Below are 23,162 nucleotides of genomic sequence, written 5' to 3' on the forward strand. Positions count from 1 at the left end.
GAAAATGGTTAATAAAATAATGAAAAAAAGCCTGAAAAAACTTCATGCAGGTGGCTTATGTTGAAAGCTCAGGTAATTTGTATTCTATAACTTGCTTTTTAAAAAACCCACATGTTTGTGTCCACTGCTAAATCTTGATGTTTTGGAATCCAGAAAAGATAGTGTTGAGTCAGATTGAAATCTTTGTAAGGAAAATGGCACTTAGGATGTTAATCTCCTGAATGAGCTGCTCCTCTTGGATCTTACAAAGATATATTCTTTCAGGCAACATACATTGTTCAGGAATGTACATTTAAAGTTAGCACAATAAACTTTGATCTGTCTTTTGCTGTCAAGAACAGCAGAATTCTGACATTTCAGTTCAGTTTCCTATGTTCTCTTAAATTTCTTCTTGAAATTACTCATTCCTAACACAAGGTTAACATACATTTATGAAACTAAAGTCATAGTCTCTACCCACTTAATTTTTAATTAACTTCATCTCAGCCTTTTCATTTTTTGAAGGTGTTATATAACTAATTTCTGAGGAGCTAAATAGTGAGTGGAAGTTATCATAGGGAAGGTGGGAGGAATTCATACCCTGAAAGAAGGTCCAAATTGGATAGATTTAGTCCACAGCCATGTTAATTTAGAATCACAGAAAACTGATGTTGGTAGGGAGTAAGATATAGGAGCCATTTTATCTTAGTTAATTTACTTGTTCTAAGGCAGGATTAGCTGTATTTGTATTTTTTCTGACATGCATTCATTCAAATGTTTCTTTGAGTGCTCTGAGGTAGTGAAGAATCCAGACTTCCAGCACAACCATTGCAGCATATTGGTTTCTCATTCTTAATTCCTAAAACAGGAAGGACCTACCTGATGTTGACCTTCTTTCTGCAGGATCACTCCATGGTCTGGCTTTGCAAAGAGGTTTGAGATGTTTCCTTGAAAAGTCCTTTAAAATTGTTAAATAGGAACAACTTTGGGTCATGCTTGCATCATTAATTCATCATGACTTGCTTTTGTTCAGGGTTTTTATGAAGGAAGTGTGTTATATTCTCAATGGCAATAATTCAAGAAAAATAATCTGATTGATCAAGAAAAATGTTCCTAGCATAAAAACCTCCGCTCTGTGCAGTGTGAAAGCAAAGTTAAAGGAAGATTTATTGGTTGTTGTGCAGGTCTGACTTGGAATTGCAGTTTAAGTGCTATCACCATGAAGACAGACAAATGAACACAAACTGGCCAGCTTCAGTCCAGGTCAGCGTTAATGCAACCCCACTTACCATCGAGCGTGGTGACAACAAGACATCTCATAAACCTCTGCACCTAAAGCACGTCTGCCAGCCAGGGAGAAACACCATTCAGATTACAGTCACAGCGTGCTGTTGTGTAAGTACACCCCGCTCAGGGCTGCAGCTGCTCATGCTGACTCTGCTATTTACAGCAGTTTGCAAATGTTGCCTTAGCTGAAAGAGCCTTACTCTCATTTTTTTTCCATGCCTTTTTCTGGTAAGGTTTTTACTTAATGATGTTGACACAGTCAGAGTGCTAATATGGAAATTTTTGCTGCTTAATTGTTGCAGAATGTAGTGGCGTCCTTCCAATGTCTCTGACAAGGTTCATGGTCTAGGGGAGGGAGTTTTATCTCTCACCTTCTCATGTGTGCCTGTGTAACAAGGGAGCTGAAGTCTGTTGATGTAGAAGTAGATGATTGCAATGAAGACTGTTGACGGTACTAATTTCATTTACATAGTGTATTAAACTATACAGTCTTTGGTTTGTCATGAAAACATCAACATTGGTGCTGGTGATGAATTTTCAGTACCTTTTCAGATGAAAAACTCATATTCAAAGATGCAATCTAGACCATTCAGCTTTCCCCTTTCTCCTTTTCCATGGGTTAGTTACTCTTGGGAATGAGTACTGTATTTTTAATGCAGACTGTTCTGCAAATCCAGTCAGAGCTTCTGACTGTTCTCTTGTCACTGACAATAAAGCAAGCTGCTAGCTTTCACAAGGTCATGGTGTGAGGCACTTTGACAAGAAGCCATCCACCCATTTTTCTTTACTTCACGTGGATGTTTCCCTGCATAATGTCATTTATCTGGTGGCAAAGAGCAGGAGGCATCATCCTGTGAATCCACAACGAGCTCTGTGTTGGTAAAAAGATTCAGCTGATTCCAGGCACATCAGTTGCAAATTGTTTTCACAACTTCCAGCGTAGTCTGAGGGCAGGCAGGTAGGCTAGGCTGTGTCAGACAGTCCAGGGTTTTAAAAATAAACCCCGAAGTCAGAGATTAATATGTCAGCTGAACGTATACTGAATATTAAGGAGGGAGAAAATGCAGAAAATCCTTGCTTTTTTAAAGCCCTTCTTTACATTAAGCGTGGAGTAACTTCACAGTATGCAGAATATCCATAAGGGAGCGTGTGTGCCCAGCAGAGCAGAACCAGCTTTTATGTTTAAGCCTCAGGCTCTCACAGAAACCAAGTGTCCAAGGGAAGAGTGCAGCTCAGTTTGGGAGTGCATTAAACACTCCCAAACATTTAACCTGTGTGCTGGGTTCCCTTCCTAACAAAAGGTGTTTCCTTGCAGTCGCACTTGTTCGTGTTGCAGTTGGTGCACCGGCCGTCGGTCCGCTCCGTACTCCAAGGTCTACTAAAGAAACGCCTCCTCCCCGCAGAGCATTGTATCACCAAGAGTGAGTTTGCCTTCTGTGGGGGTGATGATTTCCCAGAATGTCTATGTTCAGTTGTGATACGCTATCTCTACACCAGATTTACTTGTTTGCTGTTAACATTAAGCTGTACTTAAGGAATTTGCAGAACATGATGTGGATAGATGAGTGGTTATTTGGGTGGGGGTAACAAAGTTTCAAGGACACAAGCTTAGTTCCTAAAGAGGACTGTCCTATTCCAGAAGAATCTCTCTGGCTTTTCCCCTATATTTGTCTTTGACTCACCAATAAAGAAAGATTAATTCTTTATTTATCTAGGGCTGCTTTCAGTACTTGTATGACACTTAATTTGATTAACAATATAGCTGATATGCATGTATGATAGTTTTTGTGTTCAGGAGAATGTTCTAAATTACTCAGAAGACACCTCTGTGGGCCTGTTGTTCATTCAATTGTCCCTTAGATGTTGAAGTAATTTCTTAAATGTTGAAGAAATTTCAGATTTCTGTGTTAGAACTTACAATACACTTGTGCTTTTTCACCTTCTTCCTAAACAGTCAAGAGGAACTTCAGCAGTGTAGCAGCTTCCTCTGGCAATGCAACACTAAATGGGGAGGATGGGGTGGAGCAGACTGCTATCAAAGTGTCTCTCAAGTGTCCGATCACATTCCGGCGGATCCAGCTCCCGGCCAGGGGTCACGACTGCAAGCACGTACAGGTGAGTGGGGGCAGTGCCTGGCAGGGTCCCTCAGCCACGAGGTGGTGCAGTACCTTCAGTGTGGGAGCAGCTAAACATGGCATTTGTGTCTGTAAGCCTCAGTAGGTAACTGTATGATGCTTAATGTAAAGGAGAAAAGTAAGCTGTTTGTTTTAGTTCTCAGTGCTAGGAGGCTTTTTTCATGTCAGTTTTACTTTTGTCTAACTGCTTCATTTAATACAGTATTTTCCTTTTGTTTTGTCTGGTTTGTTTTTTTCCTTTTTTGTTTTTTTCTGATACCTAGTGCTTTGATCTGGAATCTTACTTGCAACTGAACTGTGAAAGAGGAACTTGGCGGTGTCCAGTATGCAAGTAAGTGCATCCATACTACATAAAATGCAGTTGTACACACTTTGACCAAATTCAGATCATATTTAAGATCTTAAAGGAGAGAAGAAGGAAGTTCTAGGAAATAAGGTTATAGATCACATTTACTTAAATAGCATGAAATCCAATGAGAATTCCTGCAATATTTTACCACCCTGGATTATTAGAAATTTAAAAAACATATAACAATATATTTTCTCACCAGATTTCATTACAGATCATCAATGGGTTGTGTAGGGTTCAAAAGAGGATCAGATAGTTACATTGATAAGGTAGATATCTACAATCCAGAATAAGGCTGATTTTTTTTTAAAAAGTAAAAAATTTCCAAGGAGCAAAAGCTGGAGTTGTTGCTTAGAGAAAAAGAGGGATGGATACCTTGGTATAATTTCAAGCTAATATTTTGACCAATGAGTTAGTGTACTGCAGAAAAAATGGAAGAAAAACTTGTAAGTGGTTACAGATTGTCCATCCTTGTTTAACTGGGCAGAAAACCCAGCAGAATATCTGCAAGCCAGTTCAGTGTCTGTCACCTCCTGTGCTCCCTGCACAGGTTGGGAGTGGGCTCCAGCCTCAGCTGAGGAGCCAGGGCTCTTCAGCTCCAGCAGCTGTGGCTGTAACAGCTGGCCCTGGCCCTGCACAATCTCCAGTTGGGTCCTTGCTCTGCCAGCCAGTGTTAGGTACAAACAGCAGTGGGAATTGCCCACTCTGGCTGCTCTGAGGACATGGCAGGCTGGAGATGAGCTTGTTTCCATTACTGTCCACGGCTGATCTGTGCCCTAACACACAAGTGCTTTCTCCAAACTGCTCAAATCTCATCTGTCTGCTACATTTGGCTAAAAATATCATGAGAGTTGGTTATCTTGCCTTCTTAATTCATGTATCCATGCATCTAGGCTAAATTTTTGTCCTGTGTCCCTGAGCATGAGCACCTGCATTCAGATTGGTCTACATAGCTAAGTCATTTCCAGTTTTGTTTTGTTCTGTTCTGTCCCCATCTGTGCTACCCATTAAGTAGAGTAGCTGTAACACTTAGTTGCTTTGCAGTAGTACTGTGGACCTCAAAAAAAGAGAAAGATCTAATAAAAAAATAGTGCTAACTGATGTTCACAGGAGAGATCTGCTATGTTTGGAAATACTTCAAATTTGCATTGTATTTCACTAACAAAAATTACTTAAAGAATGTGAACAGCTTGTGGACACACACAAGTAGATGTATCCTTATCTATTTGGTGTAAATATCCTGGTAATGTAGATGTAGAACTAAAACTGTTTCCCCAAATCATTCTTTCCCTTGCAATATTCTAACATGAAGTTTGGTTTTGTTTTTTTTTTACTTTTTAGTAAAACGGCTCTCTTGGAGGGCTTGGAGGTTGACCAGTATATGTGGGGTATTCTGAACGCCATACAAAAGTAAGTGATCTCCCTGCTGATATCCAAGACTAAGCAACTAGGAGTTATGGTAATGAGTACTGAGATAGTCACACCAAAATAGATCTTGGTGACTGAACTTGAATATTCCATTGCATGGTGTCTTGGGGGAGCAGGTGACAGAGTGAATCAGTTTCCATCTTCTTTGTAGATGTTGTTTGGGTTATTTCTTAATGGCAGCCTCACCAGTGAAGCAGAGGGAAGAGCCAAAATGGAGGATTAAATGCTTTCTTGTATTTACAAGCAGTCCCTCTGATTCAGAGGTGACAAACCACATTGATATGTTTGGATTTCATTGTGTGGATAAACACAGAAATGTGTTCTCATGGTTGCCTTTTTTTAAATTTGCTTTCAGCACACTCTTGAGGAGTAAGAGATCTTAATGTTGTATTACACCAGAGCTTTCCAGAACATTGGTTACCATGCAGATTCTTATGGAAACTTCAGCAGAATTGATTTTAAAATATTCAACTAAATGCTAAATTTTCACATTGTTTTACAGCTCCGAGTTTGAAGAAGTTACCATCGATCCAACTTGCAGTTGGAGGCCGGTCCCTATAAAGTCAGATATTCACATCAAAGATGACCCAGATGGCATTCCCTCAAAAAGATTTAAGACAATGAGTCCAAGCCAGATGATCATGCCAAATGTGATGGAGATGATTGCAGCTTTGGGTCCTGGTCCGTCACCTTACCCATCCCTACCCCCTCCTCCAGGAGGCAACAACTCCACTGAATACGGTAACCAAGGTTAGTGCTATGGCTTTGTGCACCCAGCTGCTCACTCTGGCCCTCAGTGGTTCAGTCAGCCTTGTGATTCAGGTGTGTCAGTTCATCCTCTCAGAGTGATACAGGAGGACAGTAAATGATATGGCTGCAATTCTGAAATTCTGAGTAGGTCTTTTCAGTTAAGGTTCATCTGTTCAATGGAGTGTATATTTTAGTATTATATTTTAGTTATATATTATAGTATTAATTATTTTACTTAATATTTTAAGTATTTGTGCTTGTCATATTCATAGTCATGCAGCCCTCCCTGAAGCAAGAAACATTCTATATTACCTTCTATATTCATGGCCTACCATAATAGACATATTTCTGCAATTTTTTTCTGTGCATTTTCCTTCTGTTCCACTCTCAAGTGAAAACATCTGGTACTACATAAGCATAAAACCTGACCCATTAACCCTGCTATGTGGGCCACTAGGTTAACTTGTGGCCAGGTGAATGACATTCCATAGACCACCAGAAAAGGGACAACTTGTAAAGAGCTTTTAGCTGCTTTGCAAACACCTTTGCATTAGAAAATTACTTTTGAGCTCCTCGGCCCATGTGCTACCAGATTGAGGAACAGGGAACTGAATGCAGGCAATGGAGATAGGTTTTCACATTACTGGTATGTTGTGAATAACTCAATTATAGTGACAATTCTGAAAACATGAAACCAGAGACTGTTTATTTTGCAAGTAACATTATATGAGTCAGTTCAGCTCTGGGAAAAGACCAACTGTTCACACTATCAGAATCCCCAAATTGATTACAAGGTGATACATGTGCTTTTTGCAGGCGTTGAAGAAAAATATAGATTGCGTGCAAAATACGGTTAATTTGCTCCAGTGACTGCAAAACTGATGACAGATGATAAAACTTACAAGGTTTTCAAACAGATGAATGATTACTATAACAAAGCCAAGAGCACTGAATCACATATTTTTCCCCCATTTAGTAGGAGTGAAGTGCAGTCAGAGCCTGAGAACAGAGCTGTCTATTCCTCACCATATTTCCAGCTCATACTCAGGAGCAGACAGGATAGCCACGTCACATGTGGGGTTTAGGCTTGCTGTGAGCATTGCTGCCTACCCTGTTAGTTTGCTGCCTTCCCCTATGGGTCCTGTAGCAGAGACAGTGACTGCTCCTTGGAGCCCTGAGTGCCCTCTGGCAGGTGAACCCACCTGTTTGCCCTGCAGTAGGGATGTCAGCACAGTGTGCCAGATTATCCCAAATGTCTCACAGGTCTCTCCCTCAGCACGTGGCTCTGCCCTTGCTGCAGAGAGGGGCTTGCTGCTGCGTGGCTGTAACCCCTGGGCACAGCGCCTTGTATCTTTATTCTCCATCAATACGTGCACAGAAACTTAGTGATTGCAATTACATAATGTCCTGTCTGATTAACAGTTCTTCAGAGCAATGTAGTAGTAGTAGTATTAGTACTGTGGTTTATGTTTGTTTATTTGGGTTTGACAGGAAGCATACTGAGGTTTAATTTGCAAACATAACAAATATTCAGTACTACAAGACCACATTCCAGCTGCCTTTTAATTAATTATTCCTGATGCAAGGCAACACCAGCTATGTTCTGTGAGACTCATCCAGTTTGCAGATTAACAAAATGAGAATTAGTAAGGCTCTGCAGTATTTACATGATAGATCAAAGTCCTGACGTCTTTGAGAAGTACTCTTACATGGCTAATGACTACTATTCCTCCAAGATTAAACTTCTGCTTGTGAAGCTGTGCTAAAGAGCAAATGATGCAACTACTTCAGTTTGTCAAATTCCCTTCTTGAGTTGAATATTTAAAACTGTGGTACTTCTACTGACAAACTGCAGGCTCTCTGTGCAAGCTCCAAAGCTGTTCTGTTATTTCAGAGCTCAGTATCATCCACTTCAGTTGCTTCTTCATACAATAGGTGAATAGTTTTAGTTCACTTTTTCATAGCAAATAAGCCACTAGGGTTGATATCTGAGTTAGAAGTGTTAAGAGAGGAATCTTGACAAAAAATATGAAGAGTAAAATCCCTGTATCGGGATACCTGCTTGCTTTAGAATTCAGGAGATCCCTGGGCTGAGGTGGGCTGGATCCCTATGGACAGTGGTCATACAGTACTTGTCCTGCAGAGCAGCAGGGGACTCCAGGCCTGTTTCAAGATGTGTGTGTAAATCCAGTCAGTCAAGTGAATTTTGTAAGTTTTGTGGGAGCCCCAATTAGATGAGAACACCTATGCCTTTTATGAAGGGATAGAGACTGTGCTATGAACTGGTATTGTGGCATCTTTCAGATTCACTTCTGTCAATTATTTTCATCAGAAGCTGAAGCAATGCTACAGTCTTACTGAGTGTTTAGAAGCACAGCCATAAATAACACAGGTGTCCTATAAATAATCCTGGACTTGGGCAGTCAGTCTCAGTTACACTGAGATGCTTCCAGATACAAATATCCCATAGAATTTAATATCCTGTTTACTTCTCAGCATGGTTAAGTTTATGTGGTGACTTGGCAATAGTTTTTCAAAATGTCAGCAGTTTTCAATTAGTTCCAACTCATAAATGAATTATTGCAGCAGCCAGTGTTTGGAAGCCAAGTGCCCTGTCCCCACTTGCTCACCACTGGGGACACAGCTTTGTCAAGCTCAGTGTCACAGCTCCTTGTGCTGTGCAGGGAGGGCACACATCACACAGCTCCTGCAAGATACTCAGAGATCAACCTTGGAAACAAATCACATCTGTTTCTCTTTCAGGCAACAGTTACCAAGGTCATGGCAATTTTGACTTCCCACATGGGAATCCTGGTGGCACATCTATGAATGACTTCATGCATGGGCCACAGCTGTCACATCCCCCAGACATGCCGAGCAGCATGGCAGCTCTGGACAAACCTCTCAGTCACCCCATGCAGGAATCTGTAAGTAATGGTGCTGGGCACACAGGTTCTCCTTGGTGGGGGTAAGGAGCTCTCATCCAGCCGATGGACTCACCTTAGGAACTGCTTTTACTTTCTGTAGGTTCCTCACTTGGGAAGTTCGTGAAATAGAGTAGTCTTGAGAAATGCCAGAAATGCCAATTTTTAGTTTCTGGCCATTTTGAGTTTTTGGAGAAGCATTTCTGCACTTTTTGACTTGTCATTTAAGCTTGTTTATCTGAAAGAAAGAACCTGGCTCAGTGTGCTTGTATTAATCATTGCGCTTTGCTCTGACACATGAAAAAAAATGTACTTCATTCTCTAGGCCAGCAGGACTGTGAATATCCATCTCCAAGAGACAGCTTGTTAAAGCAAGATATTGGATGACTTCAGAGCAGGGACAATATCTTCCCTGGCTTTTTCTCTGAGGGCAAAATTTGCATCAAAGCGTTTTGTGGGGGAATTCTACTCAAGTAGCATGAAAGGCACTTTTAAACTTTTGGTAATAGGACAAGCTTGCAGATTTCAAGGAGAGACACTGCCACTGGTCTGAAAATATCAATGTTGGAGACTGAAAAGTAGAGGTTCCTCAGGTCTCAGATGGTGAGGCAGAACTGTGTATTGGAAAAGCAGCTTGCTCAGAGCACTGAGTTTTCTGTACTTTCTATATTTCTCCAGAAATTTATATATCTCCAGAAAATGCAGTACTGCAGCAACTAGGTGATAGAAAAGCTACCAGCAGCATTTAGCTCTTAGGCATGGTTAGTCATCTATTTTAACTCTGTGTGTGGGGTGTGTATACATCCTTTTATGTTCATTTAAGTTGCAGAGCAGGGGGTTTAAAGTGCACTGTTACTGCACAGGAAGGATGTTTAACTTGACAAGTCATATGTGCCGTGTCTTTAGTGAATCCTAGAAAGTACAATTTCAGAATGTAATGAGGAAATGTGGTAGCAGATGCTCAGCAAAAGCCTACTCAGTCAATGTCTCCTCTAGCTGGCAGTGGGTTTTCCAAGGAGGATGGTGAGAAATAGAAGAGAGTGGAGAAAGAGTTCTTCGTATAGTTTGGAGAGAGTCCAGGTACCAAGATGTCTGCAGAGGAAGAGTCCAGAAACTGTAATGACTTTACCACTTTACAGGCTGATACATGAGGACAAACATGCTGTAGTTTTGCATTGGCAAATTCTGCATACACAGCACAGAATGGTCAGAATTCTCTGCACAAGAATCAACCCACACAGTATCAGAATACAGTAGTGAGAGGAAATGGGTGAACCAGCCTGAACTACTCACAGCTGCTTTCCCTCAAATCAAAGTCACAAGGAACTATTCTTTGCTTCCCATTATCTGGCACCTGCCTCCTGACTTCATCAGGCATACCTTTGCTGTAGTTGTTGCCCTGGTGAAATTTTTGAAGTGGTAGGATATGAAGTAGTTGAATATAAAAGTGAAGAATTTGTAGCTTTCTGAAAACGGCACTGTTTACATATAGCAGAGGTGAAAGTTCCTCAAGGCTATGCATGTTCCAGAGCTGTGGGGGTGTATCTAGGCAAATGTTAATGGACTTCCAGTTCTGTGGGCCAATCTGTAGCAAATTTAATACTTGCTTATGATAGCTGGCAATTAAAGTAAACCTTTGCCTCACTTCTCCCTCATCTATCATGCTACTCAAGCAATATCATTTGGGAATAGCAAGCAGTGCTAAAGCAGATTCCTACATTATGTCAGTGGCTGGTTTTCTGTAATGAGAATCAGTTTTCAGGTCTTTTAGCAGAGGAGAATTAGATTAACCTTGTCAACGTGGCTGTGCAGTTTTCAGTACACATTTGAGGACTCTTAGTGCTCCTGCACGGCCTTTTCAGTGTTATAAAATCTCTGCTTTTCTCTTTCTTTCTTATCCTCTGTTCTTTTCTCTCAAAATGAACTGTTTGTCTGTAGCAGACACTCAAGAAAAGACATCTTTTAAAATGACTGCTTTTAGAGAAATTACATGCCTTTAACACATGCCTAAATTGTGTAGTTGCATGTCTTTAAAGAAACACTTCATACAAAAACAACTATAAACAAATGGTGTGATTGAACCAAGGTTTTAAGGTATCGCCTGTGCTGTTCTCTGGCTTTGTCTTTCCTTTTACACAGCAGCTTTTTGTAGTTTGCACGTACTATTCACTTTGGCCATTTATAAGGTGAGTTGGGATTGGATGTTCTGTCCTTTTAGACCTGAGGTCTCTCTTACTGGAGCTGAGTGCTGCTGAGGAAGTTCCTAGCAGTCCTAGTTTGAAGATTTATGTGGTGGCCCTTACACAGTTGGTAGGCAGAGAAAGTTGATCCCTCCAGACATACTGTGTAGGTCACTCCAGGAAATGCAGATATTTGCCCAGTGTATTTAGGGCTGGGTAACCAGGGATGGATCAGTCAAATTTCCTTCCCTTAACACTGCTGTTCCACTCCTATAGAAGAAAAAAAAAACCAGGATCTGAAACATGACCAGAATACCTCTTCCCCAGCACAGAGTGTTGTGAGAGCTGTGGAACAGATACCACATTGCAGCAGTGCAAGATTGCTGCAGAACAGCTGCCACAATCATGGCAGCTCCTGTTTGTTTTCAGAAATTGTAACCACATTTTAGACAACAGGGAATTCAGTTAGCTCTAGTTTAGTGTTTCTTACAAACAGTGTAAGGAGGGACTGCGCAATGGATGATGACACCATAGGTTCATACACTCATGGAGGTGATATGAGCTGGTGCTACTGTAAAAAGTCATTGCCCTTGTTTCTATTTTCACTTTTCCTCCCTCTCAGCAAAAGTGTTACCGCAGCTATGAAGTGATCTGGACCCAGGTACTGATGTGACTGGAAACTAATTCAGGGGCAGGGTGGGGAAATTCAGTGCGTGTCTACAAGGTTTCACCTTGCAGACATGGCAAACAGGTGGATGGGAAAAGTGGCCAAGAACATCAGCAGGGTAGGCAGGATGGCGTCTTTTAACAGTTTTGGTAGCTAACACAGCAGAAGAGTTGGTAAAACTGTGCCCCTGGTCATGGAGAGAGATATAAACCATTGACTTAACCTGGTGATATTTTCTCCACTAATAATTTTCTTCAGAGACAGAAAGAATATTGCTGTGCAGTGGCAGGCCCTGTTGCTCCACAGCTGTACATCTCAGCACTCCTAGAGGTCACTGTTGGGCTGTAGAGCTGTGCTGCTCTGTGCTGTTAAGCTGAAGATGTAGTTGTCTACTCAAAGCTTCTGCTGCTAAAAACAGCTCTGGAATTAATCTTGCTTATTGTGCAAGCAAAGGCAACTTTGTTAGGCTCTGCATTCATAGTGAGGGTCAGTGCTTTCAGAATAAAATAATGGGAGTTGCAGGTGCAAGCTAAACATACCCAAAGTGTGCTGTTTACAATGTGTTTGCACCATAGCAAAATTATAATCAGTTAGCTGAATGCAAATAGAAAATGTTCCCATCCTGAGCATTTTGCTTTCTCTGAGGGGCTGGTGGAGTAGTGGCCTAAGTTGGATGGATTTGGAATCTGCAATGGCTCTTCAAAGACTATGATTGCCCTCAGTCTTACAATAAACAATTAGTCCCTATACACCCATTGTCCAAGGACCCAAGTGACTGTGTTATCAGCTAAATATATATTTAAATCCTTGCATGTATAAACACAATGTAGTATTTCTGGCCTGCTTATTTGTACAACTCTCATATGGGACAGAAAGCCCAATACCATGGAAGTAGAATCATTTCCACGAACCTTTGTAATACCAAAGTATTGAAAAGTACCTCCATGCAGCTGAGTGTGACTGTCCCAGTGGATCAGTATTCAAGTTCCAGTTTTCCTAAGAGTGGTGAAAAGTATTTTTTTTAATATTTGTTTCTCTAATTTTTTATGGGAATATTTAATTAAGTTTTCTAATAACCTCCCTTTTGCTTTCTGAAGCTGAAGGCTGAAGTTGAGATAACTTTGCAGTTTATGTGATAGGAAAGGGTGAATACTGACATAGCATTTTGCTGGTTTCTGTTGGCTTGGCTGGATGAATTTCATGCTGTTGTTGTATGTATTTGTTCCTTTATTTCAGCTTCACTTTGTCCAATACGTAGCATTCCTCAAAAAATGTTTACATTTTTTGTTTCTCCATATGCCCAATTAACATGAGATACCTGATTCTGAAGCATTCAGACACTTCTTTCTCATGGCACCAAGGTCAAGCCCCAGAGATTCCAGTAGCATTAAATGTGACATGCAGCAGAAGGAAGAATTGGACTTGGGCATTTTTATTGCTTCTCTGTCATGTGAGAAAGACTTTTCCCTCATTCAGTAATAGGGTTAGGAAGACACATGTGGATTGGTAGCTTATTCCCCACAGAAAACATAAAAAAACACTAAGCTCTTGCTAGACAATTCATCCACAGCACGAATACAGAGCAGAGTGGGATTGTTGGCTTAGTTGAAGCTAAGGCCATGTACTTTGCAGTCAGCAGGTATGCAGCCACCCACAGCAGCTTGGCTCATGGTGGGGAATCTGCTTCCTGAGTGCCTTGGTTCTGTCAGCCATCAGAACCCAGCAATGGCAGCAAGGAAAGCCTTCAGCCCTTAACAGGGGTTAACAGGGCATTCTGAGAAGAAAAGGAGGGAAGGAGTGGGGAAGAGCTGGTGTTTGTAAAGAGCTGAGACAGGAATAGGCTGCAGTGTCAGGAAGCTACCGAACAGGGGAGCTGAGCAGAAATGATGCATTTTCTCAGGTAATGAGTTTCCTGGCATAGGGATCATTCAACCAATTCTCTGTTCATTCATAACATTTTTTAGGGCAAAAGCATCTGCCTTGCTAATGCTGATTAAGCCCATAAGCCCCCTTCCCTTCTCTTTGTGGTGCATTGTTTTGCATCTTCATATACAGTTTTCCACATTACAAGGACGCAAAACAACAGCTCAAGTTCAATGTGGTTTTTCCCCTTGCAGAAAACCTTCAAAAAGCTGAAACATTTCCTCCAGCATTGGGATATGGAGTTTCCTTTTCCAGTGGCGCTTTTTTCTTTTTGTTGTTGTTATTGTTTGTTGATTGGTTTTGCTGGGGTTTTTTGTTGTGTGTGTCATTTTTTAATTTATTTCATTTTATAACATGCAGTTACAGAGTCAGGCACCGCGAGCACTGTACCTTGTGGCCTCACTTTCTTTTCCTGCTTTTTTCCTCCTCCGCAGATCCCTCATCCCGGCAGCACTGATCAGTCCCATACTTCCATGCAGCAAGGTTTGCACGTCCCTCACCCCAGCAGCCAGTCAGGGCAGCCATTACATCACAGCGGGCCTCCTACCCAGCAGTCCCGGCAGCCACCCCCGGCCGCTTCTAGCAACCATCCACACAGTGACCTGACCTTTAACCCCTCCTCAGCCTTAGAGGGTCAGGCTGGTGGACAGGGAGCACCCGACATGCCGGAGCCCTCGCTGGATGTAAGTCTGTGTCATACTCTCATCTGCCTGCCATAGCGTGTGCTTCCATCGCGCGGGAGGGCCGGGAGGGCAGGGGCCGGGGCCGCTTCCACAGCACATGCCATCCCTCATGCTTGGTACACGGGCACCGGTGCTGCAGCCAAGGTGACAGGGCACTCCTGACCTGCTGGGAGAACAGATGGCTCTGTTGGAGCAGCTGTGTGGTGTGTGAGCCATAAGCCTCTTCCTAGCACCGAGGCAGGCGCTTCTTTAGGCAGCAGCTTGGGCACCAGGCCGGGAGCCATCTCCTCCTTTCCCACCTCGGTGCTGGTTGGGCTGTGCTCTCCTGGACCCTGAAGCTGTTGCAGTGCCTGGACAGGAGGAGGGCCACAGCTGTGTGAGGTTCTGACCGTGGCATTGCTATGCCACGTGAGCTCTGTGCTGAGCCCTGCAGCATGTCCTGGCCAGCAGAAGTGAGGTCTGTGTTGGCCCACCCTGTGACACAGTCCCTGCTCCCTGCAGCCAGAAACCATCTGTGCCCTTCCAAACCCACTCTTGTGGGTGGCTCAGCAGCATAAGTTCCTCTTCTCAGTACACCACACAAGGACATAAACAACATGGACATTTTCTGCCTCCTTAGCCACCGTGGGAGGCAGCTCACAACTAACTGAGGTCTAGTTTTAAGGCCAAAAGTAGTCTTCCATCTCTTAACATCGATTCAGTGGAGTTGGAAGTGACTTACTTGAGGTATATCTCTCTGGTTAGCCATCTACCTCCCAAAATATAAATCCTCAGCACTAGGATTGGATTTTTGTTTGAGTCATGCATTCCTGTATGTGTATCTTCTGTCTGTTCCAAAGTCTGCTGCTGCACAGTTAATTTCCTTAGAGATGTGTTTGCTTCTGTGCCTTGGATTTATATCTGTATTTGCTGTTGCTGTATACTTGCATCTCCCCTGTCACACAGGAGCACTGGGCTGGCAGGTAGCCTCACAGGGGAGGGAAGGGGTTAGGGGACAGATAGAGGCTTCAGGGTGCTGCAGGAACAGTGATCAGTGAGGCAAATTCTGCTATTTCACACAATATGGTTGTGTGCACATCCTTTGGGAACAATAGTTCATGTGGCAATTCAAGTTCTGAACCCTTAAGGATCCTGTCTGAGCAATACTGAAAGGTGAAATAAAAATGTCTCTTTTTTTTCTTCTAATATTTAAGAAACATACAGTATTTTGTTATGGGTCAGGCACCCATTCCTTGGTGAGAAGCAAAGTACAAAAATCTGTACACTTACACAGTACTGTGGTTATCACTGATGAAGGATTGCTGGTTTCTTAACAGGAGGCAAGTGCTGTACAGTGTGGGAAATAAACTTACGGGAAATACCTGTGATCCTGATCAGATGGATTATTTTAATGGGTCTCTTGTGGCTGAATAAAGTCCCATGCAGCAAAGCAAACAGGGCACTGTACTGTGGGCAACTTGACCCACTCCCTCCTGGCACAGTCACAGTCATTCTGCAGGAATTCAGTGAGATGCAGTCTGAGGTTTAACCTGGGTTAAAGAATCCACCTCCTATGGATGCAGGCACAGACAGGGGAGATCTGCATGGGTACTTCAGACAGAAGAGGCTCAAGGCTGAAATCGCTGGTTAGACCTCTCCATTTGCACCTCAGGAGCACAGGGTACATGTCTCCAAACTCTACCCTAAATCTGGCACATTCCTGTAGCTTCTGTCCCCATCACCCCCTCACAGGCCCTGGCACTCCTCTCTCTTCTGTCCCTGCTCCAGCACAGCACTCTCAGTTCCCAGTGAGTCCTTCCTGAGGTCTCTGGGTTTCCCACCAGTGGGGCAGGAGGCCAGCTCTGCTGCCTGACCCCTCTGGCTGAGGGAAGCTGAGCTCACCTTCACAACTCAGAAGACTTCAACTTCACATACTGAGCTTATTGCTTAAAATTTCCACTCTTCTTAAACTTTTTAAAAAATCCTCAGCATACAAGAATGAGTCTCATAGATGATTCAAATTTTTAAGAACAAGTTGTAAAATTGTAGGACAGATTTAATAACTTTTTTATTTCTCCACACTTGGTGGGGCTGCTGTTTTCTTTTGGACTTTTTTTTTCTTTTTGAATTTTTTTACAATATACTCATAAAAAATTCTAATAGGAGGTGAAGTACATTTAAAAGTCTCACATCTCAATACAATGACAATATCATTTTTGCCATGAGTAAAATGAGGTGGTAGCTTAAGAAGAAGATTGCTTCTGGGAGATTCTGTTTATGTAAACTTGACATTGCGTTTTTTCTAAATGCTTAGAAAACAGTAAACTTTTTTTGGCATTTCGTGTTTAGCTTATTGAAAAATTTGTTTATCCATATAATATTAGAAGATGAAGTTTCATTTGCACAAGAGTAATAGAAGCATGTAAATACAGTATTTGTTTGTTAAATTGAAGTGGTCAAGCTTTTGGTTTTATAATATTTGAAAACATTGAACAACTTAAAATTAATTTCATGTACCTACTATTAAGTTTGTTAAAACAGTCCATATATTTCTGTATTTAAAACAATGCAGAACATAAAAGGGCTTTATTACAAACTGTTCCCTGCAATTTTTTATATATGACACTTTTATATTTGCCTAGGAAAGGGCAAGATGCATTACAGAGCAGAAAACATTGTCTGATGCACAGCCCAGGAGTTACAATGTGCTTGTCATCTGTCAGATCAAAAAGAATGTGTTGTGATGGTTTATTTCCATTTTCATGGAAATACAAATTGAAGTCCCATAGTTATTAATTTTGATACTTTAAAGCACTGTGCAGATTAGGTCATCTTCTGTTGGATGGAGTGTTACACCTGTGACCCTTTAAAATGTCTGGAATTGCATGTAATGCTGTGGTCAAGTAAGTACTTCCAACCACTGTAAATTCCTGCCACAGAAAGGAGAAGGACTCGCCCAGCTGCCCTGCCACTCCTCTCTCCATTCTCCTCCTTAATTGTTTTTTTTTCCACTTTCCCTGACCTGCTGGTTGCTTTAACCCTGGGTGAGTTCCTTGCTCCAGGTCACTGCCCCAGAGCTTAGATCAGTGCACTGAGGAGTTAGGTGAGCAAAGGACAGGGCTGCCTCCTTCTGTAGAGTTGCAGGCTTTGAGTAGCCATCAAACTGATGTGTGACGGCCAGACCAGCCTTTGCCCATCTACCTTGAAGCTCAAATGTGGATTACTCCAAGTGCTTGTTTCTAACGTTTACGCAGTGTGTTATAGGAAACATCCATAATGAGCATTTGTCCAGAAGGTTTTGTTGGCATCATGAGCCAGGCAATATGATGGGGAGGTGGATTGAGAAACCCTAACTGAGATGATAATGTAATTCACAGGTGAAAACTGAGTCACAGAGACTTTCACAAGCAATTGGATACTGCGTCATCTGAGGGTGTTAGGCTTGTGACACTGCCTTCTGTTTTATTTGGCTATATTGTTATAAAAATCAGATTCCAGGAATGTGTGGTGTTTAATCCCTTTCTTTTCTCAGTTGTGTTTCTGTTATCTGTAATTTTTATTTTATCTTTGTATTTTATAGCTGCTTCCAGAACTCACAAATCCAGATGAGCTGCTTTCATACCTGGATCCTCCTGATTTGCCAAGCAATAGCAATGATGACCTTCTGTCTCTCTTTGAGAACAACTGAAACCATGTGTATTCTCCCATCCTTTTCACTTGTTCACACGTGTGTGGCTGCACAGCGAGGAATCTTAACACTCCTTTTCCACAAGAGAAGAAAAAAACCTCACAACTCAATCCAATGGTGCACTCCCCGCTTTCTTCATCTCAGAACTGCTTTTGTTAGTTTCAAAGACTGTGAAAGTGATGGGAGAAAATAATACAAAAGTTAAATAAACGCAGTAATCTCCGAGTCTGCCATGCTACATGTGACAAAGAAGCATAGACAGTTGTGCAGCTATTGGAAACCCCATTTGGTGTTCATCCTCTAGAGAGAGAGTTCTGTGATAAACATAGTGTGAAGTATCTTGGCAAAACCGGATCTTGGCAAGGGAAGAAAAATCAACAGAATGGAACTGTCTTTAATTGACCCGTCTCAGAGTGTCTTTACAATGCTTGTTCTTCCATTTTTTTGAAACTGTATCTCCCTCTACCCCACCTCTCCTCTGCCCCCCTCCAGCCATGGGTTTGCGTTGGAATAATTGTCCTGGCCACACACAAAATGAAAAAAAAACCACCAACAAAGCTCAAAAAAGCACAAATCCTACAGTCAAGTGGCAGAGTTAGGGAAGACACACAGGCCTGTCAGAGGGAGCCAGCAGTGTAGCTAATGCCACTTCAGTAACGGCCTGAGCTCTGCAGGCCGCGGCCGTGGGTGTCAGGATTCTGCACGTGCAGGGATCTTTACCATCTCTTTGCAGAGGATTCCTCTGGCCCAGCACACAGATTGGAAGCACCCAGGAAAATTTTTTTTAAAGTTTGCAATGTTTAGGGATTTTTGTGATTTGGTTTCAGATCAGTACTGTTTCTGACTGCGTTAACATGCAGCTGTAGAGATTGCTGTCATAAATCTTTTTGCCATGTATGCCATACATAATGGAAAAGAGAGGGAGGGGGGATGCAAACCAAACTGTTCCTGATTATTACCTACAGCCTTCGGTGCCCCAAGAGTTTGTGTCACTGTCTGTACTGCACAATGCATAGTAAGACAAGCTGGGTTGAAGGCAGCAAGGAAATCATTGCAGGATGGAGGGAGAGTAACATCATTTTCTGCATAATTATTTTTAATAATCAGCTTGAGAAGGGGCATTGACATTGGACAGACGTCTTACAGCTTCATTTTAGTTTTGCTTTGCATTCTGTTTTCGTGACTGTTACAGATACTTCTGCCTTTTCCTTTTCTCCTCCTTCAGTTTCTTTTTGTAAACTTTGGCTGCTGGGATGAGCTCTTTCTTCTGAAGGACCGAGTGTGGGGAGAATAAGTACCTGTCAGTAGATGGCTACTGCCCTCAAGAGACCCTGCTGCCACAATTACTGTCTTGCCCCTGTGATCTTTGCTTCTCGTGTGGTTGATGCTCCTGCATGAGCTTCCTATTGCTTCTGTGCCCATTTCTGTGCTCTTTGTCTCTCTCTCTCTCTTATAAATGATGTACAGTAGCTGTGTAAGAAGTGCATGTGTGCCAACTTTGCCCTCGTGGTGCAACATTTCAGCTTTTCCCCACTGTACAGTTACTGGTTTTGTTTCTTTTGATACTAAAGCATATTTGACCCTACTCCTTTTCCTCTTCCCAAATCCAATCAAACACCCTTCATTTGCTCGCCACAATGCATTTTAAACTGAAGTGCCAGGCAAAATTTTGTTTGTTCCTGTCAGTTTGACTAGCTAGCTTCCTAGCCCTCTGTGTTTAGTTTGCAATGCTGTAAATGGCGTGCTTACGACTCTGGATTTGCTTTCCTCACCAAAGTCATACTTGTAAATTCTCTGCGTTTTTTGTTTTCTTTTGCTCTTTTTGTTAACGTTTCCCACTACTGCTGTACATGCGTTGTGGTATATATATGCTAGTCAGCAGCACCTTGCTGTAGATATTAAAGGAAATGGCGGTTTAGTTCTTTTATTTTCCAGTAGGAGTATTGAATCTGTCAAACGTATTATGTAGAAATGGTCCCACACTTATATTTTTCCTCTTTCAAGTTTTTTTAAGAAAGGCGCTGTTCATTATGCAAAATCAATTATTTTAAGAATTGCTATTGTAAATATCTTTGTGAATATTTTAGTATCGTCTTTGATAATATTCAACATTTTCATGATCTGGTTATACTTTTGCTGGTGTTTTTAAATACCTTGTCTGAAGAAAAATATGGGTCCTTTTTTAAAAAAGAAAATTGAGGGTTCTTTAACAGAATAAGGGAGTTGGGTTTTGGGTTTTTTTTTTCCCCTATTTTCTTTTGGTAAATTAGCCCAAATTTCATATCCATTATGTGATAAATGAATTGATACATCAGGCAGTACCTGGATAATCAGGGCCCAGCTCTGTCATGGAAACATAATTGTGTTTGCCTAGGGAAAAAGTAACCCAAACTGATCAACCAGTGTTCATTGACTGTGGGTGATCGTGAGCTGGTAATGGCAGAGTTTGTTCATTTGCCAAAATGAGCAGAACACGTAGGACCAGCTGTCTGACCAGGTAAAGATGCACTAAGGCAAGCAGCAAATCTGTATGGTACCGTATTTATATCGCTGTACTGGTGCTCCAGTCTCTGAAACTGGGGCAAAGACACTTAGGGATGTTGGTGGGTGGGGGAGGGAAACAGTATAGTATATTTTATTCTGCTTAGAAATGTCTTTTTTCTTATGTAGGCTTGACAACCTGTAGAGGATCTGTGCAGAATATTAAAGATACCTTGGTGTAATACATGGTTATATGGTTGTGGTGTGGTGCTGCTATCACACAATTCCTAGGAAAGACCATTGTTCAGTTACTGATACAGATGTGTTGTGTAGCCATTTTCCTGTAGTAGTTTCCCCCTGGTTTTTTGCTGCATTTTTTATATAGGTCTGGAAGTCATGTGCAGAGGTGGCTAATGATAAACTGACTTTATGCCATTAGAGTTAGTTTTTTTCTATTTGGGGGGTAAGTTCCTTAAGCCATAGGTTTGGGAATAAAGAAGATTTCTCACTATTAGCTGGAACTGGTTGCTCTGATTTTTTTAATTGATTCTATTTCATGTTTCATTCTCCACTGATTCCTGAGCAGCTAAGTTAGTCACCTAAAATGAATTTTCTCTTAAACACAATATTAGTATTTTAAGCCAGGTATGTTAAGGATTGACCTTTTGCTAACTGCTAGTATTGAAAATGTATCATTTAAAAGTACCTGTTGGAAAGCATAAAGGGAAAAAAAAGCCCCATAGATATTAGCAATATGTTTGGAGCAGTGTTGGCATCTGCTTTTTACAGGAATAGATAATTAAAGCGGACAGTTGACATCTTTAAACTTACAGAAATGTTTGGTTTCTAAGCAGAACTTAAAAAAGAAAGTACAATTTTTACCCATCACCCAAACGCTGAACATTTGAGACAGTTTAAAATTTATCTGTCACCTAAAATCAGGTACTGTATAGTGAAGTCAGTATGAAAAAGCTTCTGAAAATTTAGTTATTTTTTTATCTGTTCACTGCCGTACTAAAGTTTAGAGAAAAAAACCTAGCAAATAGGGTAATCACAGTCATTTCTTTTAAAGCTTAATTATTATATAAGATTCCAGTAGTATTTTTCTTCTTTTTTTTTTGTTTGTTTACCTTTTAATCGTTTCCCTATGGAAGTTCATCTGGGAAAGAACCCACAGAGATCTACAGTTCTGCTGCCAAGACATTATTATAGGACTGACAGTACACACCAGTGTCTGCAGCGGAGACTCAAGGGACAGCTGTACATATGTAAATGACAAATAGAGACATGTTAACAGAAATGCATTCATTTTCCTTGGAATGTGCATTGTTTTTATTTCGCAGGAAAAAAAAGCTTGAAGCTCCATCTTATGTGGAAAATGAATCCTGTTTGTTAGCGTTTGTGGAGTCTCAGCATTTGTTCCACTTTCACTTCTGTAATATACTCTGATCCTTTGTTTTGTTTTGTTTTATCTACATGTAATATTTAGCTTACGTGTACTAGTCTATCACCTGTGTATTTTTAGGGTGCTACAGAAATAATGAAGAAAAATACGGGGATTAAAAAAAAAGAAAAAAAAAATTGTAACCAAATTCATACTTTGTACAATTTTTGATATCACGATCAGAGGAGAATTAAAAAAAAAAAAGTACAATCTGAGGTAACATGCAAAAATGGCCATTGTCTTTGTTTGTACATTGTATGTACAGTACAATGCAATCATTTCATACTTTAAACTGGTCAGAAAAAATAATTGTGATTTTTAGTCTTGCAAAACTGTATGTAGTTAGATGATGTGACAACCTAATATTTATCTAATAAATATGTATTCAGATGAAACCTGTATATTAGGTGTTCATGTGGTTATTTTGTATTTAAAGATCAAATTATTTGACTATTGCTAGACATTTATATACTCTGTTGTAACACTGAAGTATTCTCATTTGCTCATGTTAATTTTTTTTTCCTAAATAAATTTACAAAATTAAGGTCTGACTAATTGGCAGCTGCTTTGTAAATTTTGAGTTTCATTTTGAAACCATGAACTTCCCCTTTGCTCTCCCTGGTTTGAGTTAATGTGGAAGTCAGTTGCATGAGGTGTACCTTTTATCAGAGCAGGACTTGGTGCAGGAAGGGAAAGGTGGGAACCACCCTGGAGACCGAAGATAAAAGAAAAGATTATGAATGCAAATATGGGATCACACAGAAAAAGTCCCTGCCAAGCAAGGCATTGGTAACTTGTTCTTCAGTATGCAGGGCACTGCCTCTCTCCCAGACAAGTAATAATTACTTTGAAATTAAATCTTTATGTGATATGAATAAGGGGAAAGGATGTCTTCTCTCTGGAATTGGCACATGTGGAGATATTAAACAACCAGCACCTTTGTTTTAACTTCTTCCAAATTTGATAGTTTTCTTTCAATTGGAACCTGTTACTAAAGTGAAATGAGACCATTTTTTTTTTCTTACTGCATCTCCATCCTAAAGTTGAAGCATTTGGTTTGTAAATGCAACCTTTGAGTTACAAATCTGCTCGATTTACTTACCTGTCCAGCTGTAAGCAGCATGAATGGTGACACAAGGAGTACTCACAAGATAGCAGAAACACACACAGGTCCTGTCCTGGTGGAGTTCTGCACTGAATGGAGCCACAGCCACCACTCACTGCATCTGAGAACTTGGGTTAACAGATTACTGAGTATCTCTGGA

At 41.2% G+C, this 23,162-nt stretch overlaps 1 protein-coding gene across 1 annotated transcript in view; it reads left to right on the plus strand.

The window, feature by feature from the left end:
• The window catches only part of ZMIZ1 (zinc finger MIZ-type containing 1), a 337,453-nt gene extending 315,012 nt beyond the window's left edge, over positions 1-22,441 (plus strand). Inside the window, exons 15-23 of the mRNA XM_059476742.1 lie at positions 1,164-1,374; positions 2,582-2,687; positions 3,221-3,381; positions 3,665-3,732; positions 5,092-5,160; positions 5,681-5,928; positions 8,692-8,855; positions 14,057-14,305; positions 17,865-22,441. Of these exons, the coding sequence (XP_059332725.1) occupies positions 1,164-1,374; positions 2,582-2,687; positions 3,221-3,381; positions 3,665-3,732; positions 5,092-5,160; positions 5,681-5,928; positions 8,692-8,855; positions 14,057-14,305; positions 17,865-17,972 (1,384 nt within the window). The 3' untranslated portion in view covers positions 17,973-22,441. The remainder of the gene's footprint in view (positions 1-1,163; positions 1,375-2,581; positions 2,688-3,220; positions 3,382-3,664; positions 3,733-5,091; positions 5,161-5,680; positions 5,929-8,691; positions 8,856-14,056; positions 14,306-17,864) is intronic.
• Positions 22,442-23,162: the final 721 nt, after the last annotated feature.

Source organism: Ammospiza nelsoni, chromosome 8 (genome assembly GCF_027579445.1).
Source record: "Ammospiza nelsoni isolate bAmmNel1 chromosome 8, bAmmNel1.pri, whole genome shotgun sequence".
NCBI lineage: Eukaryota > Metazoa > Chordata > Aves > Passeriformes > Passerellidae > Ammospiza > Ammospiza nelsoni.